General features: G+C 40.9%; 1 protein-coding gene across 1 annotated transcript in view; it reads left to right on the top strand.

The window, feature by feature from the left end:
* The window catches only part of LOC139742716 (insulin receptor-like), a 39111-nt gene extending 20950 nt beyond the window's left edge, over positions 1-18161 (top strand). Inside the window, exons 8-18 of the mRNA XM_071653242.1 lie at positions 3320-3678; positions 4225-4427; positions 6455-6632; positions 8166-8283; positions 9181-9254; positions 11352-11559; positions 12228-12372; positions 14109-14268; positions 16170-16299; positions 17043-17177; positions 17768-18161. Of these exons, the coding sequence (XP_071509343.1) occupies positions 3320-3678; positions 4225-4427; positions 6455-6632; positions 8166-8283; positions 9181-9254; positions 11352-11559; positions 12228-12372; positions 14109-14268; positions 16170-16299; positions 17043-17177; positions 17768-18137 (2080 nt within the window). The 3' untranslated portion in view covers positions 18138-18161. The remainder of the gene's footprint in view (positions 1-3319; positions 3679-4224; positions 4428-6454; positions 6633-8165; positions 8284-9180; positions 9255-11351; positions 11560-12227; positions 12373-14108; positions 14269-16169; positions 16300-17042; positions 17178-17767) is intronic.
* The last annotated feature ends 551 nt before the right edge of the window (positions 18162-18712 follow it).

Below are 18712 nucleotides of genomic sequence, written 5' to 3'. Positions count from 1 at the left end.
ATGAGGTCAAGTGGCAATTGGACTAGATGGTCATTAGACAAACTGGTTGTAGACAAAACAGGATTAGACCATGTGGGTTGAGACTCAATGGCTATTAGACAAAGTGGGAGTAGACCAAGTGATAGATCACCCTCTTTCCAACCCTCTATATCAACTCACATGGACTACCAGTAACTGTCATTAACCATTTCTCTGGCCTGATCACCATCTTAACTGCTCTTTTTTATTTCAGAATTTACCAGGAGATAATATCTCTAAGCTTTTTGTTCCTTTTAACAGGATGTCATCCCGTTGTTGATTAATGCCTTCCCTCATATGATATTACCCTGTCAATGAGTCACTGCTATCAAAATACTGTAAATGTGACAGTGTGAAAAAAAAGAAAAGAAAAAAGAAATGGATTGATTCTCATCTCCCCTGCATTCCCTTTAACTGTATGTTTAATGTTTGTTTCCTTCTCTGTCTCAGGGGGAAAAGTACCACAAACCTTTTTTTCAGCCTCTGTAGTTTCCTCTGCAATTCGTTATCCCCACCCTTTTCTTGTAGCCATTATTCCTATCATTACATGCTGCATTGTCTTGTAACCATTATCCCTATCATTACAGCCGTGCAGCCATTGTCCATAACATTCATGTGAATAATAAAAGCATACAAGTATGTTTCTAGCATGCATTCTTTGAGCTATCAAGATAGTGTAGTGCACGATGTTAAAAATGAAAGCAATTCCAGTGAAAGTGACACAAATTTAGTAAAAGCACCCGCTACAACCAGGCATTTTGTAGCATATCAATCATGCTCATTAATTCATTTCATGCCAACATGTATGTAGAGGGTCACCACCATGTGTTTGAGCACTTTCCATTACTTTTCTTTTACCTTTTCATCTAGTTATAGCTCATTTACTTTCTGTCTGTTACCCCCTCCCCCACCATTAAGATTCACCACCTTGTGTGTATAAACTATGGTCACACCCCTACCCTCATCCCTTAATCCCTAATCCCAAACCTCCTCCTCCACTCTAACTAATAATGTTCTTGACTCTGACTCTTTCATCTTACACCTCCAACTCAAACCTCCACTAACCAGGGACTACAACAACTTATTTGGCGGGTAGGTACTAACCTTTGCCGTATGGATTGTGTTGCCACGCTTCAGAAGTATCCAGCAGTCCTGCACGAAAGTGGAAAAGAAAAGAAAAAGAAAGCATCAGCTATATGTGCTGCACATAATTATAATCTTTGCCTGCACATTGTGAATTTTAAAAAAAAGACGTGAAATGCTGCATGCTGGGTGTGTGTATAAGTGTGCGCATGCGCGCACTGGTGTTAATGTTTACTGGACTTTTTTTTCCCCCCAGCAAATACTATCAAATGTTACCTGTCAATATTGGAGTACGCTATACATGTCTTTATTCCACAATGCTTTGGCGTTCATTATAGAAACATTGTATATGTAAGCTTGTGTGGCTTTATGTACATGTATATCAGTTCTGCTTATAATGTGGTGGAGGTTTAAAGATAAGGTTGTGTGTTTTCACAAAGAGTAGCTACATTGTAAGTCAACAAATGCCCCTTTGCTAACCTTTCCAATTTTTCCTGAATAGCATCTCAAAGATTTGTATGTGGTACTGGAAAAGTCCTGGTGGAATTTTGTCTGAAAAAAAAAAAATACTTGCACAAATAGAATAGTTGAAGTTTCTTGAAAGTGAGACAAAGATATGAAAGTTATTGCCACAGTGTATTGAAATCATCATAGCTTTGTCATAAAATTTACATGACAGCAATGCTTGCAAATTTTTAACTATGCTGTGCTGCATTTATTTCATAAATGCTTTTGTGAAAAGTTATGTGGCTTCAAAAAAAAGAAAAAAAGAAAAAGAGTTCTGAAGGTGTTTTCCAAAAGTGCTCATACGTTGAAGGGAATAACAGTCAAGGTAAAAGGTTACCAAAAGGTCACCAAAAATGTTTGTATTCCAACCAGAAGTTCTGCCAGGTACAAGTCTAGTAATAACGTCATTTGGCGTCATAGATAGAAATAGATTGGGGAATATTTTCTTTGTGCCAGGAAGGTTAAAGGTCAGTCCCTGGTTAGAGCTCAATATCAATAAACTTCATCGACATGTAAAATCAACATGGAAATGAAGGACAGTGTCCATATCTCACATATACTGTAGTGAGCTAGCCAGTCACTTTAGCAGTAGTTGAAATGCTGTTTGTTTGTTTTTTGTGGGGGGGGGGGAGTTGGTTGAAAATATAGATAAATAATCTCCCCTTTCTCACATTTAGACTCTGACAAATATTTCATATGCGTCTTCAATACCCTAGTTTCAAATGAGTAGAGCATTTCTGTAAATTTCTACATCAAACACTTTTTTGCTGTATATTTTGTGAAGCCTAGATGTTGCCTCTAAAACATGCATAAGGCAACATAATGCATATTATTTTTTTGCTGCCATATGTTTTTTTGCTTGGTACATGTCAGTGTGAAAGGTCAAGACTGATGAATTAAAGTGACATCTGAGAAATTATGACCAAAAGAAGTTGAATTAGGAAATGTTGTAGTGATCCCAATTAATCTCTTGGCAACAGTTTATGATTTACATATATAACTGTGCTACATTTGTGCAGTAAATTGATTTTTGTGTGTTTGTGTGTGTGGGGGGGGGGGGGAGGACTTGTTTTGAGATATCTGTCTCATGTTGCCTGTTGTGTGTAATGTGAAGAATCTATCATCATAATTCTTATTGTGCTTGGTTGCCAGTGTAATGATGTAACATTTAAACATTTGAGGGCATTGGGAAAGTTCCTGTATTTATCAAATATTATTTGATGTTTGCACCAACATTGTTAATCGACAAAGGTATCTGTTAGTATTAATATATCTGTTGGTCTCATTATTTCATTCTGAATGGTCACACAAGAATGTGATATATTATCTTGCATGCTTCACACCTTAGAAAGAAATACATGGAATCGTGCAGACATTTGTAAGTCTGTGGGCATATCGAATGCATGCGTCATCTACTCTCAATACTGCAATATTAGCACATTATGTATAAAAATATTTGTCATCATATTTATTGGCATATATGACATTTTTGTAGCAATTATGTTGAAAAATTGATATTCTTCCATTCAACAGACTACTTGTCTGAGGTACGCTGTATCTTGTCAGAGATTCTCAAAGTATATTAGTGTGTATGAGTCTTCATAGATCCTAGTCCAAGGTCTACCAGACCACACCCTTACACAGGTATTTCATCATCATATTGTTCCTATGCTGGTGGTAGAGTTTAACCTCAAATTTCTTCCTGTTTTAGGCCCGACTCAAAGCGTCGTAGGAGGAGGGATGTGCCCAGTGAGCAGGACCTCACTCCGGAATCCACCCTCTCCCCTCCCTTGCTGCCCCTTGTCTCCCCGACACGCCCCCCAGGGGCGCCGTCTGGCAATGATTCCTCCTCCCCGTCTGGGCAGTTCACCCCGAGCAGGCCGCCTCCTCAGGCCAATGCCACCACCACCACGTCGGCCCCCTTGGTGAAGCAGCGCAACCTGAGCGTGGTGGAATCCTTCCACCTGGAGGGGCTGGAACACTTCACAGAGTACCTCATTGAGGTCGAGGCATGCAACCTTGAAGGCTGCAGCCAAGCAGCGGCCAAGTATGGCCGCACCATGCCAAAGGGTGAGTTACTACCTTAATGGTAATAGTGACCACTCCTTTTGTCGGAATCAACTTTGCCTGTATCTCTTTTAGAATTATATGCTGTTGTTGTCATCATTTATGTGGGTGATTTTGTTGTTGTTGTTATCATCATCATCATCATCACCACCACCGTCATCATTATTGTTAATATAATTATTTCATTTGTATAGGTCCAAGAAAACAAATGAAAGAAACATTGCTTCTTGTATGGTGTGTAGGTATTGTGCAGTGTATAATGCACATATTCTCAAGCTCAGATGCACTATTAGATGGTCTGCCTTAGTACGGACAAAGCTAACCATAAACCTGCTCTGGCTTAAATTGATAGGAAATTGAATCAAATGTTTGAAAGAAAACAAAAATACAGGCAAAAAATCATAACTGTCCAAACTCAACTGATCTTTACAACAATTTGCATGATCTGTGAGTTACTAATATAGCTGAAGTTTATGGTGTTGTCTCTGTTGAAGAGCAGTTGAGTCTGAGTGAATGACACTAGTGGTGGTCAACCTCTCTCCTCTCCAGACTCAGCGGATGAGATCAGCTCCACAGTCACTGTCAATCACACGGCGGATAACAGGGTGCGCCTCACCTGGTCGGCCCCCCATAACCCCAATGGCATCATCGTCATCCACGAAGTCATGATCGAGAGGCGTGGCGGAGGCGTGGTGGGCCAGGATGAGCGCAACGTGTACACCATCGACGGGGGCACAACCGCTGAGACAACAGTAAGCCTCTTGGAAATTTTCTCTTTTGAATGCTGCAAATGTCATAGGGAAATTCTTAAGAGAAGGCTGAATGTTTGAATGTACAGTATGCTAACTAGTGAAGGAGAACAAAACTGAAAGTGACAGCATTTTTAGCTCACCTGAGCCAAAGGCTCAAGTGAGCTATTGCGATCGCCCTTCGTCCGGCGTCCGTCGTGCGTCGTCCGTCGTCCGTCGTGCGTCGTGCGTAAACTTTTTACATTTTCATCTTCTTCTTGAAAACCCCAGGACCGATTTTCATCAAACTTGGCAGGTAGCATCCCTAGGGGGTTAGGAACTCAATTTGTTAAAATGGGCACCATGCCCCACCCAGGGGGCCCCCAGGGGGGCCCAAACCCCCCAAAATTAAGGAATCTGTAAAAATCTTCTTCTCTAGAACCAGAAGTGATAGAGCTAAGTTAATACTATGAGTTAGTACATTGATGACTGTAGTTTCAAGTTTGTTCATGGCAGAATCAGGGGTGCCCCCCCCCCCCCCTTTGGGACCCAGGGGAGGGGGGTGGGGAAGAGTTCTAATGGGGCCTAAATTGTACATTTTCATCTTCTTCTTGAGAACCCCATGACCCATTTTCACCAAACTTGGCAGGTAGCATCCCTAGGGGGTTAAGAACTCAATTTGTTAAAATGGGCACCATGCCCCACCCAGGGGGCCCCAGGGGGGCCCAAACCCCCCAAAATGAAGGAATCCGCAAAAATCTTCTTCTCTAGAACCAGAAGTGATAGAGCTAAGTTAATACTATGAGTTAGTACATTGATGACTGTAGTTTCAAGTTTGTTCATGGCAGAATCAGGGGTGCCCGCTTGGGACCCAGGGGAGGGGGTGAGGAGGGGTCCTAATGGGGCCTAAATTGTACATTTTTATCTTCTTCTTGAGAACCCCATGACCCATTTTCACCAAACTTGGCAGGTAGCATCCCTAGGGGGTTAGGATCTCAATTTGTTAAAATGGGCACCATGCCACACCCAGGGGGCCCCCAGGGGTCCCAAACCCCCCAAATGAGGGAATCTTTATAAATCTTCTCTAGAATCAAAAGTTATAGAGCTGAGATAACACTACAAGTTTGTTCATAGGAGATCCAGGGGTGCCCCTCTTGGGTAGGGGGGGGGGGGGGAGGGGGGGGGGGGGGGTGGTTGGAAGGGTCCAAATGGGGGCCTGAATTGTACATTTTCATCTTCTTCCTGAAAACCTCATGATGGATTTTTGTCAAACTTGGCAGGTAGCATCCCTAGGGGTCAATATCTCAATTTATCAAAATGGGCACCATGCCCCACCCAGAGGGCCCCAGGGGGCCCCAATCCCCCCAAATTAAGGAATCTTTAAAAAATGGGCCCTTGATATTGTACATTTTCATCTTCTTCCTGAGAATGCCTGGTCAAATTTTGGTAGAGCTGTGAATGATTTAGATTAGTGACTGCGTGAAAGGTGAACTTGCGATACTCAGGTGAGCGCTAGACCCGCGGGTCTCTTGTTTTTTTTTACATTCCATGTGTGTAGAAGAGTTGTGGAGGCAGAATCTTAATCTAATGGAATTATGTTAAGATTTCATTTCCACTGAAACATTCAAGTATTCTGCACAACAGCCCCAGTTGTATCTTTTGAGAATTTTTTTTTTAAAAGGAATAAATGTATGTACATGATGTCATGGCTTCCATCTTTTATTGTCACACAGCCAACTAAGAGAGAAAACTTTTTTTTCAATGAAAGCCAACAACATTAAAGCAGTTTCGTCATGGAATACATAGACGTATACCACTTTTTTTTAAACAAAATGCATTGCTCAGCAAGCGTGTCATCAGGATAGAAACTCACTCTTCACGTAAAGATGCTTCCAGAATGAGTCCAAATGGGCTTTTTGTGAGCACCATTCATGTTGTTATAAAGACAGTGCATAATAAAGATATGTGAGCAGCCATATGTGAGTATTCTTTGTGACTATATATAATAGGAAGATGTTATGCCTTTATCGCACCATGCCCGTGTCCTCTAGACTCAGGCCCAGGAGAACATAGAGTGCGTGTCTGCAGAGGTCTACCGGCGAGATCTTGGAGCGGAGGTTTCGGGGCTGGCAGTGGGTAACTACACAGCTAGGGTTCGGGCCGTCTCTCTAGCTGGGTTTGGTCCTTGGACCAGGCCTGTGGTCTTCCAAGTTGCAGAAATCGAAAAGAGTAAGTCTCAATTTCATTATCAGAAATGCAAACTGTTTTCATATATTTATATGATATTGACTGGCCTCGAGGGAGATACCAGAAAATATTGCCCAAACTGAAAGAATATTGCCCGAGTCAAAGACAAGGGCAATATTCTTTCAGTGCGGGCAATATTTATCTGGTATCTCCCTCAAGGCCAGTCAATATCATAATTATTACCTATCCCCTAGGTAAATTAAGAAAATATGTGAATACATGAAATCATCAATTTGTATCATTCAACTCCAACTTCAAAGATACATATATATGTAGTTGTAACAGGCGAACTTCAAACATCTGAACGCTTTTACGCTTTATTTTTACTTCTGTATAAATTTGGAGAGTTGTAAAACTGATGGTTTGCAATTATTGAGCACAAATGGACTAGTCATTGTTTGACGCGTAGTGCTGCTATAAGTGATCGACCTTGTATGAGTTGATTGTTATCAGCGTTCTTCTGGGGTGCGTGTAACCGACACCCAGCGACGTCCTGGAATGTTTTCTTTTCGTGGTTGATCGGAATGTTTATATTTAAAGCAGGGAGGTGGGGAGAGAGATTCCACTCTTTCTCTTCCCACCTCCCTGTGTAAAGTGAATGGCGAAAACCGGAAGATTGCACTGTTTGCACACAAGATTGTTTTGTGTACGGTACGGTGTGTGTAACCGACACCCAGCGACGTGGCGAAACGAATGTTGACTGCTGACCTTTGACCCTGCAAAATAACAACTGCTGACCTTTAACCCTGCAAAATAACAACTGCAATTGCCTCGCAAAACTACCTCGTAAAGGTAATAATTTGTGTTATTTTGATGGGCTTTTTTTTCCCAAAAATACTACAGGTTTTGTGGAAAACACATGTTTTTCCAAAATTGTGCTAATACAAATGTTGAATGAAGGAAATATAGCAATGTTTTTACACACTGACACACACACGCACACACACACACATACATTGTACAAATATGCCTTTTCAGCCCTCAGAATAGTGCGGTGCTGTTCACAAGGTTATCATCCTTGCATAATATGTCAACAGTCCTACCATCAAATATTTTGGAAACACGGGCCTCAATTTATAAATAACTATGTGTCTAATTTCTCTCACAATATTTGCTTGGGTTGTACTTCATTAAAATGCTTTACTCTTGCCGATGCACTGCCTGCAGAGTCAGAATTGAGAAATTGATAAATGTTGTTTTTTTGCAAAGCTTCATTTGAGTTCCTTGACAAGTAGTCACCAATAGGAATGCAGGGAATCATATTCTGTCGTGAAGTATTGTTGTTAACACTGGAATTTCCATTCTGTTCTTGATTAATGTAATGCTCAAGAACTTACTGTAATTTCCCTTCCAATTTGTTTTTCGATCTTCTCCCCTCACTCATTTCATGTCAAAAATGTCACATCACCTTCCCCAAGCTCAAAAAGACACAATTTATCAGTTTTCAGCTGTAATGACTGAGTGTTCTCGTAGCTGTAAATACTCAAAGTTCTGTTCTGCATTTGCACCCGACAGTTGGGCCTACGTCGCCGCCTACATCTGTCTTATCGCCCATGATGGGTGTGACTATCGCTGTCAGCATCGCCGCAGTGATCATCATCTTTGTCTTCATCATCATCTTCATCAGATGGCAGTAAGTCTTCCGCACCTTGATTCTAATACAAAAGCTCTCTATGTGTTCATGCACAAAGGTATGACCTGTATGTGAAGCTCATCCATCAGCATTTGGTTTCTTGCCCTATAAACTTGTTCAAATTTGTAAACCGTAATATGCAATATTTCTGCACAAGAGTTATTTTAATATGAAGGTGTGAGAAGGTGGATGTAGCCTTTTTAGTGACAGTTCTTTTGAGGGTGACTTTGCTGATTGGTTAAAAAAAAAAGAAAAAAGATAGGTATGACAAGGAGTTTAAAAAAAGAAAACATATCTGTATGGTATATATACATTACCAATTGTAAGGAAAACCTAGTTACATTGTGTAGAAATGCATGGGTAACTCCATACGTAATAACCATGAGTGTAATGTTATCATCTTAATTTTTTTTTAAGCGTTTAAGATTTCCAGTGCCATTACTGCTATTACATGATGACTGATGCACTTCAAATATAAAGTATTGACAGTATGAGAAAGTCACATTTAATATGTCAGTGCTGAATGCTTTATGTTAATTAATGCTTGTCTTTGGGGCAAATATCAACATAGATATGGAAAGTAAATAGTTTTCCTGTCATAACACCCACTTTATATATATTTCATTGACATATTAAAGCACATGATCCTTCCTTTAATTTTTCAAAAAATCCAAAGTAGATAACTATAATTTTGTTGAACAGATATTCCATTTGTTCAAAATGTGCAGCACCTCTGTTTATTTATTTATCTATTTTAATTTTTTTGTTCTGCAAGGCCGCAATATTTACAACACTAGTCGTTGATGCTTATCACCCTTAATATGTAAAGTTGAGATTCATCTATATATTGGTGAATGATTAATTTTTGTTGTTCCTATATAATTGCTTCCATCACAGGTACCGCAAAGATCAAATGCCGGATGGTGTATTGTATGCCTCAGTCAACCCAGAGTATATGAGCACAAGTGACAGTAAGTCTCTCAACCATCATATTATTTGTGTTGTTTTTCCTTCCCTCTACATCTACTTCCAGCATAGTTGTCACATCTTGAAGGTACTCCATTAAACAGTGATGGTAATTGTTTTAGTGTGTTGTGATCTTGTTATGATAAGTTTTACAAATATTGCTGCTGAGTCTATAAGTGAAGCAAACAGACATTCAGTATTAAAACTAATCCCCACTTACTTTGCATAACATCATTCTAGCTTTGCACACTACAATATTGCACAGATGAAATCTAAAACTTTACTTCTCCATATTTTCAGTTTCAGTAGTGTGTTTGGTGTTTGAAAATTGTGGCATTGATTTGAATAGGCCACCATTGTACCCACTGTAATACTTTTTTAAAAAGTTTTCTTTGTCTGTCTGTCTGTATGTGTGTGTGTTTGTGTGTGCGTGTGTGTGTGTGTGTGTGTGTGTGTGTGTGTGTGTGTATTCCACACTAAAATGCAGGGGTTGTAAAAAAAAAAAGGCAAAGGGAATGATTTTGTTATATCAGACTTCCAATTCAATATTGCAGTAAAATACAGAAAGTTCCAGGTATACAGCAGTCTTTAGGGATTGTACAATACTGGTTCAGTTGAGGACTCAGGTTAATAACATTTTTGGGTGAGATAATCAGAAACCTCATATGAAATATGTAAGAGCATGTAATTTCAAGAAGGATTCAACATTTATTTGATGAAAATTGGCCTTGAAATGGCTGAGATATCCAAAAAGCGATCCTAATAAAATTGACAGGCCACGACTTTTATTGGGATCTCTTTGTTTTACCTTGTTTTTAAGATATCTCAGTCATTTCAAGACCGATTTCCATCAAATGAACTTTTGATTCCCCTTAGGGTGGGATTTCACGGAGCACGCGAACGATTTGCGAAGGACGCGAATGACAAAATCCAACATTCGGAAAAGTTTTTCTCCGAATGTTTTCCGACAATGAAGCCGAAAACTATTCTTGCGAAATTTGTGCGAAGTTTCCACGACGTATGTGCGAATGTCGTGTGCATCATTGCTAAAGTACAGCATGTTACGTACACGAAGAACACGCGACGGAAATGCGAACAACGAAAAATGTTCATTAATCATGGGAGAAAATGTACCCAAGGAGAGGTGGAAGCTGTCTTGAGTTGAATTTTTTTCTTTACTCTATTTCTCCTTTCTTTTCCTCTCATTTGTCTATGGTGTGCCTACATATATTTTTTTCCCTAGGACCTATCTCCGCTAGTAAAGCATTTGATTTTTTTTTTGCAGTTCCTCCAACACATAATCTCTATAGTTCAAACGAAATTTTACCTACTTGAGAATAATTTTAGGTGTATTCTGCGATTTTTTTTTGTATATCATATCAAACATTTCTTTCTGTTTGCTAGTTTTTAATTTCTTTTGTTACTATAGTTGTTAATAATTGTTTGATGTTTAGATGTATGGTAAGACTTTTATAAGTAGAAAACGTATAGGTCATACATCCCCCAAACGTGCGGTAAACGTTCGCGAGAATGTATCAAAAGGTACGCGAACAGTTTGTGATTACGTCGTAAAATGATCGGAAAAACTTTGCAGATTTCGCGTAACATACGCGAGACATTCTCCGAAGTTTCGGAGTCTGTTTGGGGTTTCACGAACATTTTGCGAACATCACGCGTGTCTTGCGAAGGTCTTGCGCATATGACGAAGCTTTAAAGACACTTTCGAGAACAATTCACGAGCAAATCCCGACTAAGTGTGCGGAAAAGGTTCGCAAGAAATTTCAAACTTTTTTGAAATTCTCGCCGAAGTAAAAACGACATTCGCGAACAATTGACGACGCTTCCGAACCCTCACGTTTGTTTGGCGATCTTTTGCAGACTAAAATGCGAATGCTGGATTTTGCCATTCGCGTCATTCGCAAATCGTTCGCGTGCTCCGTGAAATCCCACCCTTAGAATTGTATGCTCTTTAACATTTCATAGAGTGGCTTGTAAATATCTTGCAAAACATTACAAGCTGAATCCTCACCCCAATCAGTACTGTACCAATAAGCCGTGACTGACACAATCCCCTCTACCTTTGGCTCCAAACCTTTTTCCAGTGTATGTTGCCGACGAGTGGGAATTCCCCCGCGACAAACTGGAGGTGATCCGAGAGCTGGGCAAGGGAAGCTTCGGCATGGTGTACGAGGGCTTGGCTAAGGGTATCCTCCCAGAGGAGGATATCTCCCGTGTAGCCATCAAGTCAGTGCAAGCCAACGCCTCCATGAGGGACCGCATTGAGTTCCTTAACGAAGCATCAGTCATGAAGTGAGTGTGTGCCCCTAAAAACCAGAAATTCTCACGTGCATGAAACTTTGACAAATTTCGTAAGGAGCCAGGATCTGCGAGAGTAAAATGCTCGCAAAAGGTTTTGTCTACACAATGCATTGAACGCCAGTGGCAATTTGCGAGTTTCATGTCACGAAAAGGCCATTGGCTCCAATTCATGAAATTTTCATGCCAGGAATATTTCTGGTTTTACAGTATACAAAGAGTTCCTTTTCGAAAAGGTGCTAAATCCATTTTTATCAAACTGGACTTTTGGACAGAAATGTATTCATCTGTACAGTCCCATACAGGTAGATAATAAATCATCCCAGAAAAATACACAGAGTCACATAAACTAGTCACTAAAACAATATTTACCTGGTGTACATCACCTTACTAAAATATTTGTTACAAAAGGTACTACATCCACATAATCCAAAAAGGATATTCTTTAAAAATCAGTGTAGACACATAAGATTTTTCCAAGGCACATTTTCTTTATCCTATAATGGGGTACTATTATGGGACATAAAGTCATTTTTTGACAATGAAAAGACCCCCCCCCCCCCCCAGGAAAAAAAAAATGAACACACAGAAAGAAGTTGCTGTAACTTAGGTATTGTTGCTGTGGAAACAAATACTGAAGTGTGTTCTCCCCCTTCTACCAGACTCATTGACACACATCATGTGGTGAGGTTGCTGGGAGTGGTGTCTAAGGGTCAGCCCACCTATGTCATCATGGAGTTCATGGCCCAGGGCGACCTCAAGAACTGGCTGAGGGCGCGCAGACCGGAGAACCAGCAGGACTTGCCGGTGAGTCTGGGGCACTTTGAACCAGGGACCGGGACTTTAGGGTCAGCATGCCAGGGGGGCAGATAGGGAAAGAGGGGAAACTGAGTGTCATGCTCTGAATGAGTAGCAACCTGCCCTGTTTACATCCATCCATCAGTAATTCAGAGGGAAACAAGTCTCTGCAGTCTCTAGATGAACGCGTCTCCGTGTCTGTATTTGAAATTGTAAAGATGTCCCTCACTACGGTAGTAATGAGTTGATATCTAAACCATCTCCTCATTTCTAGTCAGGTTAACATGACATTCAAAGTCTTGAATATTACAGTTTGATAATTAGCTTGTAGTTAAGCCCCATGCAGAAAAAGTCAATGATTAGCAATCTTTCAGATTTGTTGATGATCAGAACTACAAGGTTTCATGGGTTTATGGTCTATCCATAAGCCATGGGGGGTCCCATTTGAAGTCTCCACTCATGTAGACACAATAAAGAATGAACTCTGAACTCAAATGTTAGCGTGACCTGTCAGTGAACCTTATTCCCCTGTCTCTTCTTGGTCATCCTCCAGTACGTGGATTGCACTTCCTTATCGTCACATATTATTTGGTTTATTGTAAGTCATGTGCATAATGTATTTCTTGTGGTCCTATGGTTTAATCGTCGAGTGGGACTCTCATTCAAAAGTTAAATCTAGAAGATGTGTGGAAGATCGTGGTACTGTAAGAGGGAACCTTTTATCCAGGGTTCAAAATTAAAGGGATTTTACAGTTATGGTTGAGACCTAATTTCAGGTTTCTAACATTTTTTGGTGAGATAATGAGAAACCTCTTATAAAATGTGAAAGAGCATGTAATTCTATGAGGAATTCAACGTTTATTTGATGAAAATTGGTTTTGAAATGGCTGAGATATAAAAAAAGAGCGATTCTAATAAAGTGTGGGACCCACACTTTATTACGATCGCTTTGTTTTACTTTGTTTTTTTATGTTTCAGTCATTCCAAACCCGATCTTCGTCAAATAAACTTTTAATTCCTCTTAAAATGGTATGTTCTGTACTATATCATAAGTGTTTTCTTGGTATCTCGCAAAAAGTTAAAAACCCAATTCTCATCTCCACCGAAACTGTATTATCCCTTTAACATTAATCTTTGGTGGCCGGTTCGGGTCACTAAAATCTCTTAATCTGAAACTTATGTTGCCTGAAAAAGAAATGTGGTGGCCCGAAATAAGAGCAAACAGTACAATCCATTTTGAATCTTAGTTTCCACATCAGTCTACCAAAAGATAACTATTATTGAAATTTGGAGGCCTGACATCAGCCCTGGGCAACCGCTGATATCGAGCCCTGTCTTATCATTGATAATTAGCCTTCGTGTAAACATAACTAGTGTCTCTCTCTCTCTCTCATCTTCCTCTTACTCCCATACTTACTTGCCTACCATGCCCATCCAATCCCCCCTCCAAACCCCATCCATCCAAACCCCACCCATCCAAACCCTGCCCCATCCAAACCACACCCATACAAACCACACCCATCCAAACCCCGCCCATCCAAACCACACCCATACAAACCACACCCATACAAACCCTACCATTTAAACCCCACCCATCCAAACCCCACCCATCCAAACCCCACCCATCCATCCAAACCCCACCCATCCATCCAAACCCCACCCATCCATCCAAACCCCACCCATCCAAACCCCACCCATCCAAACCACGCCTATCCAAACCACGCCCATCCAAACCCCACTCACAGCTGATTGACAGGAAGAGTGTGCCTACCCTGAAGGAGCTGGTCAACATGGCAGCCGAGATTGCCGACGGAATGGCCTACCTGTCAGCAAGGAAGTACGTCCACAGAGATCTGTCCGCCAGAAATTGCCTTGTGTCTGAGGTCGGAACCTGTAAAGTTGCAGGCAAGTGTCTTAGCACCGTACTGTCACACTATACTCTCCCTGCCCTAGATTGTCTGTTTTCTGTGTATTTTTTTTTCTGTATATTTGTCTCATGCATACTTCTGTATTTTCATCTTCGATATCCTCGTTAGCGCCTTACCAGTTGACAATTATGTTGCTTATTGTTTTCAACTTTGGTGATAATGAGTTCACTCAGGGATGCCAGTTTTCCGGCAATAGCCGGAATTCCGGCTTTTTCATATTTTGGTGTCCAATTTCCGGCTTCGTGATATTATTTCCGTCTGTGTGGGAAAGCCGGAAAACACGAGAAAGAAAGAAAGAAAGAAAAACGAAAAAATATGATCATCTAAACTTACGGGACATTCACTTTCACGATTTCCGTAGTATGTTTCGCATATACTTGGGCATGAGAATATCACAAAACAACTGTCATGCAAAACTAGCGCGATGTTGCTGCTGCTTGCTGGGACATGCAACACGTGCGATGATAGCGATCGAACAGTGTGTGGTGTTTCTGTGCGATGTACTATGTGCGGTCGCGGTGCATGAATCATACTGCGCTCTCGCTAGCTACATCTGTACAGTGCTGAGACAGTGTGGTGAGTCGATTGAGTCAGCTGAACGAAGCAAAACTACGGATTTTACGGCACTAGGACTTCTTTATTTTTGCTACAAATTCCTTTTTTTTTCTAGAATATGACCACATTATTGTCTGGAAAGCGTTATACCAGCACGTGCGATCGCGATCGAACAACGTGTGGTATTTCTAGGCGATGTATAATCGTGCGGTGCATGGATCATGCTGCGCTCTCGCTATAGCTACAGCGCTGAGAGAGTGTAGTGAGTCGATCGAGTCAGCTGAACGAAGCAAAACTACGGAGTTTACGGCACTAGGACTTCTTTATTTTTGCTACAAATTCATTTCTCTGGATTAGATTTGAGGGAAGAAGAGCCCTCAGAAATGCTCAGATTGCACCAGAGAGCATCTAAGAACCCCAGAGCTTCCAGGGCCCTTGAGCGGGCCCTGGACCCCAGCCGAAGGGACTTCGCGCTTCGCGCCCGTGATGTGCGCTTCGCGCACATCAGTTTCGTTCACAAAAAAATTTCCGGCCCAAGAGCAATTTGCCACTGGCATCCCTGGTTCACTGCTATGTACGTGGAATATATTTACTGTGCACATATTTTCTATGTTTATCACTCTTCCTCATATCTCTGTCTCAGTCTATCTACCTACGGTTTATGTGTTTCTAGCTACATGTACCTAGATGCCTGTCTATGTATCTATCTATTTCTCTGTTCTTTGTGTATCGCTTTGTATGTTAGAGGAACATACACTACACTTTTTGACCTTCTGCTGTACAGATTCTTCCTTTAATTATTCACAATTTGATAGTGAGCAAGTAATTCTTCATTGAAATGGATATAGATCACAAAGCAATAGGTCAATTCCTGGACATGTTGATATTTTGTGACGGAGAAAATGATGGTGTACTATAGATGATATGACTATAAGGAAAAGCAGTGCTGTCACTGATAAGGCTGTCCATTGTAAAGTGGACTTTATCTTTTTATACCAAGAAAAGAAAGGATGATGCTGTTGAGAGAAAAGAGAGAAAAATAAAGTTGTGTCAAGAAATATGTTTTCACAGTTTTATGTGGGCCTGACTAAAGCTTTTCCCAATGTATGAGCTTCGTGAACACATTGGTAATAATTATAAGTTTGAGATGGACATTGATACGTACACGTAAGAACGAGTATTGCTATATTACAACTGAATCACTAATTTGAATATTAAGTATATTGTATGTGCATAATTACATACATATCTGTATAATGTTTATCAAGTGTATATTTTTTCATGTTTTCTATCATACCGTCTGACTTTTTATTGTGTCCGCAGACTTTGGTCTTGCCCGAGACATTTACCAGTCGGACTACTACCGAAAGGAGAGGGGCGGCATGCTGCCAATTCGCTGGATGGCTCCAGAATCCGTCAAAGATGGTGTCTTCCAGATGAGCTCCGATGTTTGGTGAGTTACGTCAAGATGTGATGTCATAAGATTCTCTTTTACGAACATGATAATTTTATTAGGCAGATTTCAATGCAAACAGTTCGTAGACTTGAGCAGATAAAAAGACACAATGCTTTCAGATCTTATGCTGATGCAACCAGATTCGATCACTGAATAGAAATAAGGACAAGGCTGTCACTGCATTAATGTCATGCAAGACAGGTATTGTCAAAGGTTCAAGAATTTGAGAAGTTCTTGCCAAAGTGAAACAGAAGATCTTCAAAGAACCATACAAAGAATTACATAATATGACAGTTTGTAAACCTGTCCTTTTTTATATCCAATGCAAGAACATATAATGGAGAGTCCAATTTTGAATGCAAACTTACAATTAGTATTAATTGACATATGGAGCATTAGTCCTGTTAGCCCTGAAAGACACCACTTTGTTCCAAGTTGCATTCCTTCGTTCACAGACTCTTCTTATCTTAGAAGTTGTGAATTCAGTCAAACTTGAACAAGTGTTAACTCATTGATACTGTAATCCAGATGTGCCATGTATCCACCCTATGGATAGTCACAATGACTCAATTACAGTTGGCTGATTGTGACAAGGCATTTCTCTCTTTGTATTCGTTATTTGTGTGATTTACATATCTTGAATTCCCATGAGTTGACAATAAGGAAAGAAAGACCTTCCCAACACGTATTCGTATCAAAAAGATTTAAAGAGTGCTTCGTTCACATCTGTCACATGGCAGGTCTTATGGAATCTTGTTATGGGAGATGGCCACACTCGGCGAGTTGCCGTACCAAGGTCTGTCCAACGAAGAGGCAGGGGAGTACATCAAGGGCGGGAATGTTTTACGGCCACCGGAGAACTGTCCAGAGAAATTGTGAGTAGCACTCCCTGATTTGACGTTGGCATCCGTTGTAGAAACATTGCCACTGATTTGTAAGATTGATACTGATGCTACTCGCTTTATTAGATGGCAATGGTAACAAACTCGTCATTTGCAAAGTTTTATCATGTAGAATCTTGATAGCAGCAATGCAAAGTCATTACTTTTTTCCTGTCTTATGTGCTACAAATACAACCAGAAACTGTCAGGCTAAGGCAAAGAACAAAAAACAAAAAACCTAATGTGGCTGAGACTTATCTCATTTCCAGCTTGAAATATGATTTGAAGTATTGTATTTGAAAATGAGTAGTCTTGTTTTTATTTAAACATAAAGAAAGATGTTTTGACATTTCATGTCATGAACTTGCTTTACAGGTGTATCAAAGGTGAGTTAAGAATGTAATGAATGTTGTGACAGGAAACTCTATACAGTATTTTAAACAACATGACACTAGTGTCCCTTTCATCCGTTTGTGAATGCCATCCCTAAGATGCTATGCTATACTATTTTCTTGTGTCTTTTTATCAACCTCTCCTGCTCCCCGCCCCCTCCACTCGCCCTCCCCCTCCATTCACCCTCCCAGACATGAGATTATGATGGCATGCTGGCAGTACCAGGAGAAGCTGCGACCAACGTTTGGTGAGATCCTCATGGTGTTAGACGACACGGGTCTCCTCCTCGACACTTTCCCCCAATACTCCTTCTATCTCAACGAGCAGCTGAGGGCAGGCGACGCCCAGGAGGGTCTCTCCTCCAAGGAGCTGGAGAAGGTGTCCATCCTGGAGCAAAGGCAACCCCAGGAGAACTTATACACCAATATGGGGCCTAATGCCAGCGGGACCCCGCCCACCACGGGGGCCCAGGGCTCACCCTCCACGCGAAACGGAAACGCAATGGGCAACGGCTCGGTTCTGCACGGAAAGTCTCAGATTGGAAAGTGCACGGAGTGCTGAGGGCGGCCCCCTCCCACACCCTATGTGCCCACGGAAGCTTCATATATATCTTTCAGCACCTAGCGTGGGGAAAAATCAGTTTCTCCAAGGGTGTGCTGATATTTGAATGCAAAATGGAATTGCAGACTGTGGATGAGCGCAGACAACAAATCCTATTTTGCAATTTGCAAGGAGACGCACTGGATCAGACCATGTGAAGCTAGACTTCCTGACAGAAGGTTCATTACAGAGATTTGTGCAAAGTTGAAGTCTTCGTGCAGTTTGTTTGTTTGGTTTTTTTTTTTTCATAAAGAGTCTTAGATGTCAGTTGGCTGTTCATCAAACTTCAATTTTCGCAGCCCTGTGAATATATATTGGGTTATGTTCTCGAGTCTGCACCAAGATTCAAGGTGAGGGAGGAAGGTGAATGGAGAAATGCCTTTTGTTTAGAACACTCTATACTGTCTGCAGGAAAAAAAAAAGCGAATACTTTTGTATGTGCTTCGAATTCGTAAAATGATGCAGTTCAAGTTTTGGTGGAGGAGCCATCGTTTGTCCATCTCCCAAGAAGACCAGTGATCGCGGGAGAGGTACCA

Source organism: Diadema antillarum, unplaced genomic scaffold, assembly GCF_040938485.1.
Source record: "Diadema antillarum isolate AM-2024a unplaced genomic scaffold, OU_Dant_1.0 seq00001016_RagTag, whole genome shotgun sequence".
NCBI lineage: Eukaryota > Metazoa > Echinodermata > Echinoidea > Diadematoida > Diadematidae > Diadema > Diadema antillarum.
The sequence above is the reverse complement of the archived record's forward strand: the minus strand, read 5'-3'. Positions and strand labels throughout refer to the sequence as shown.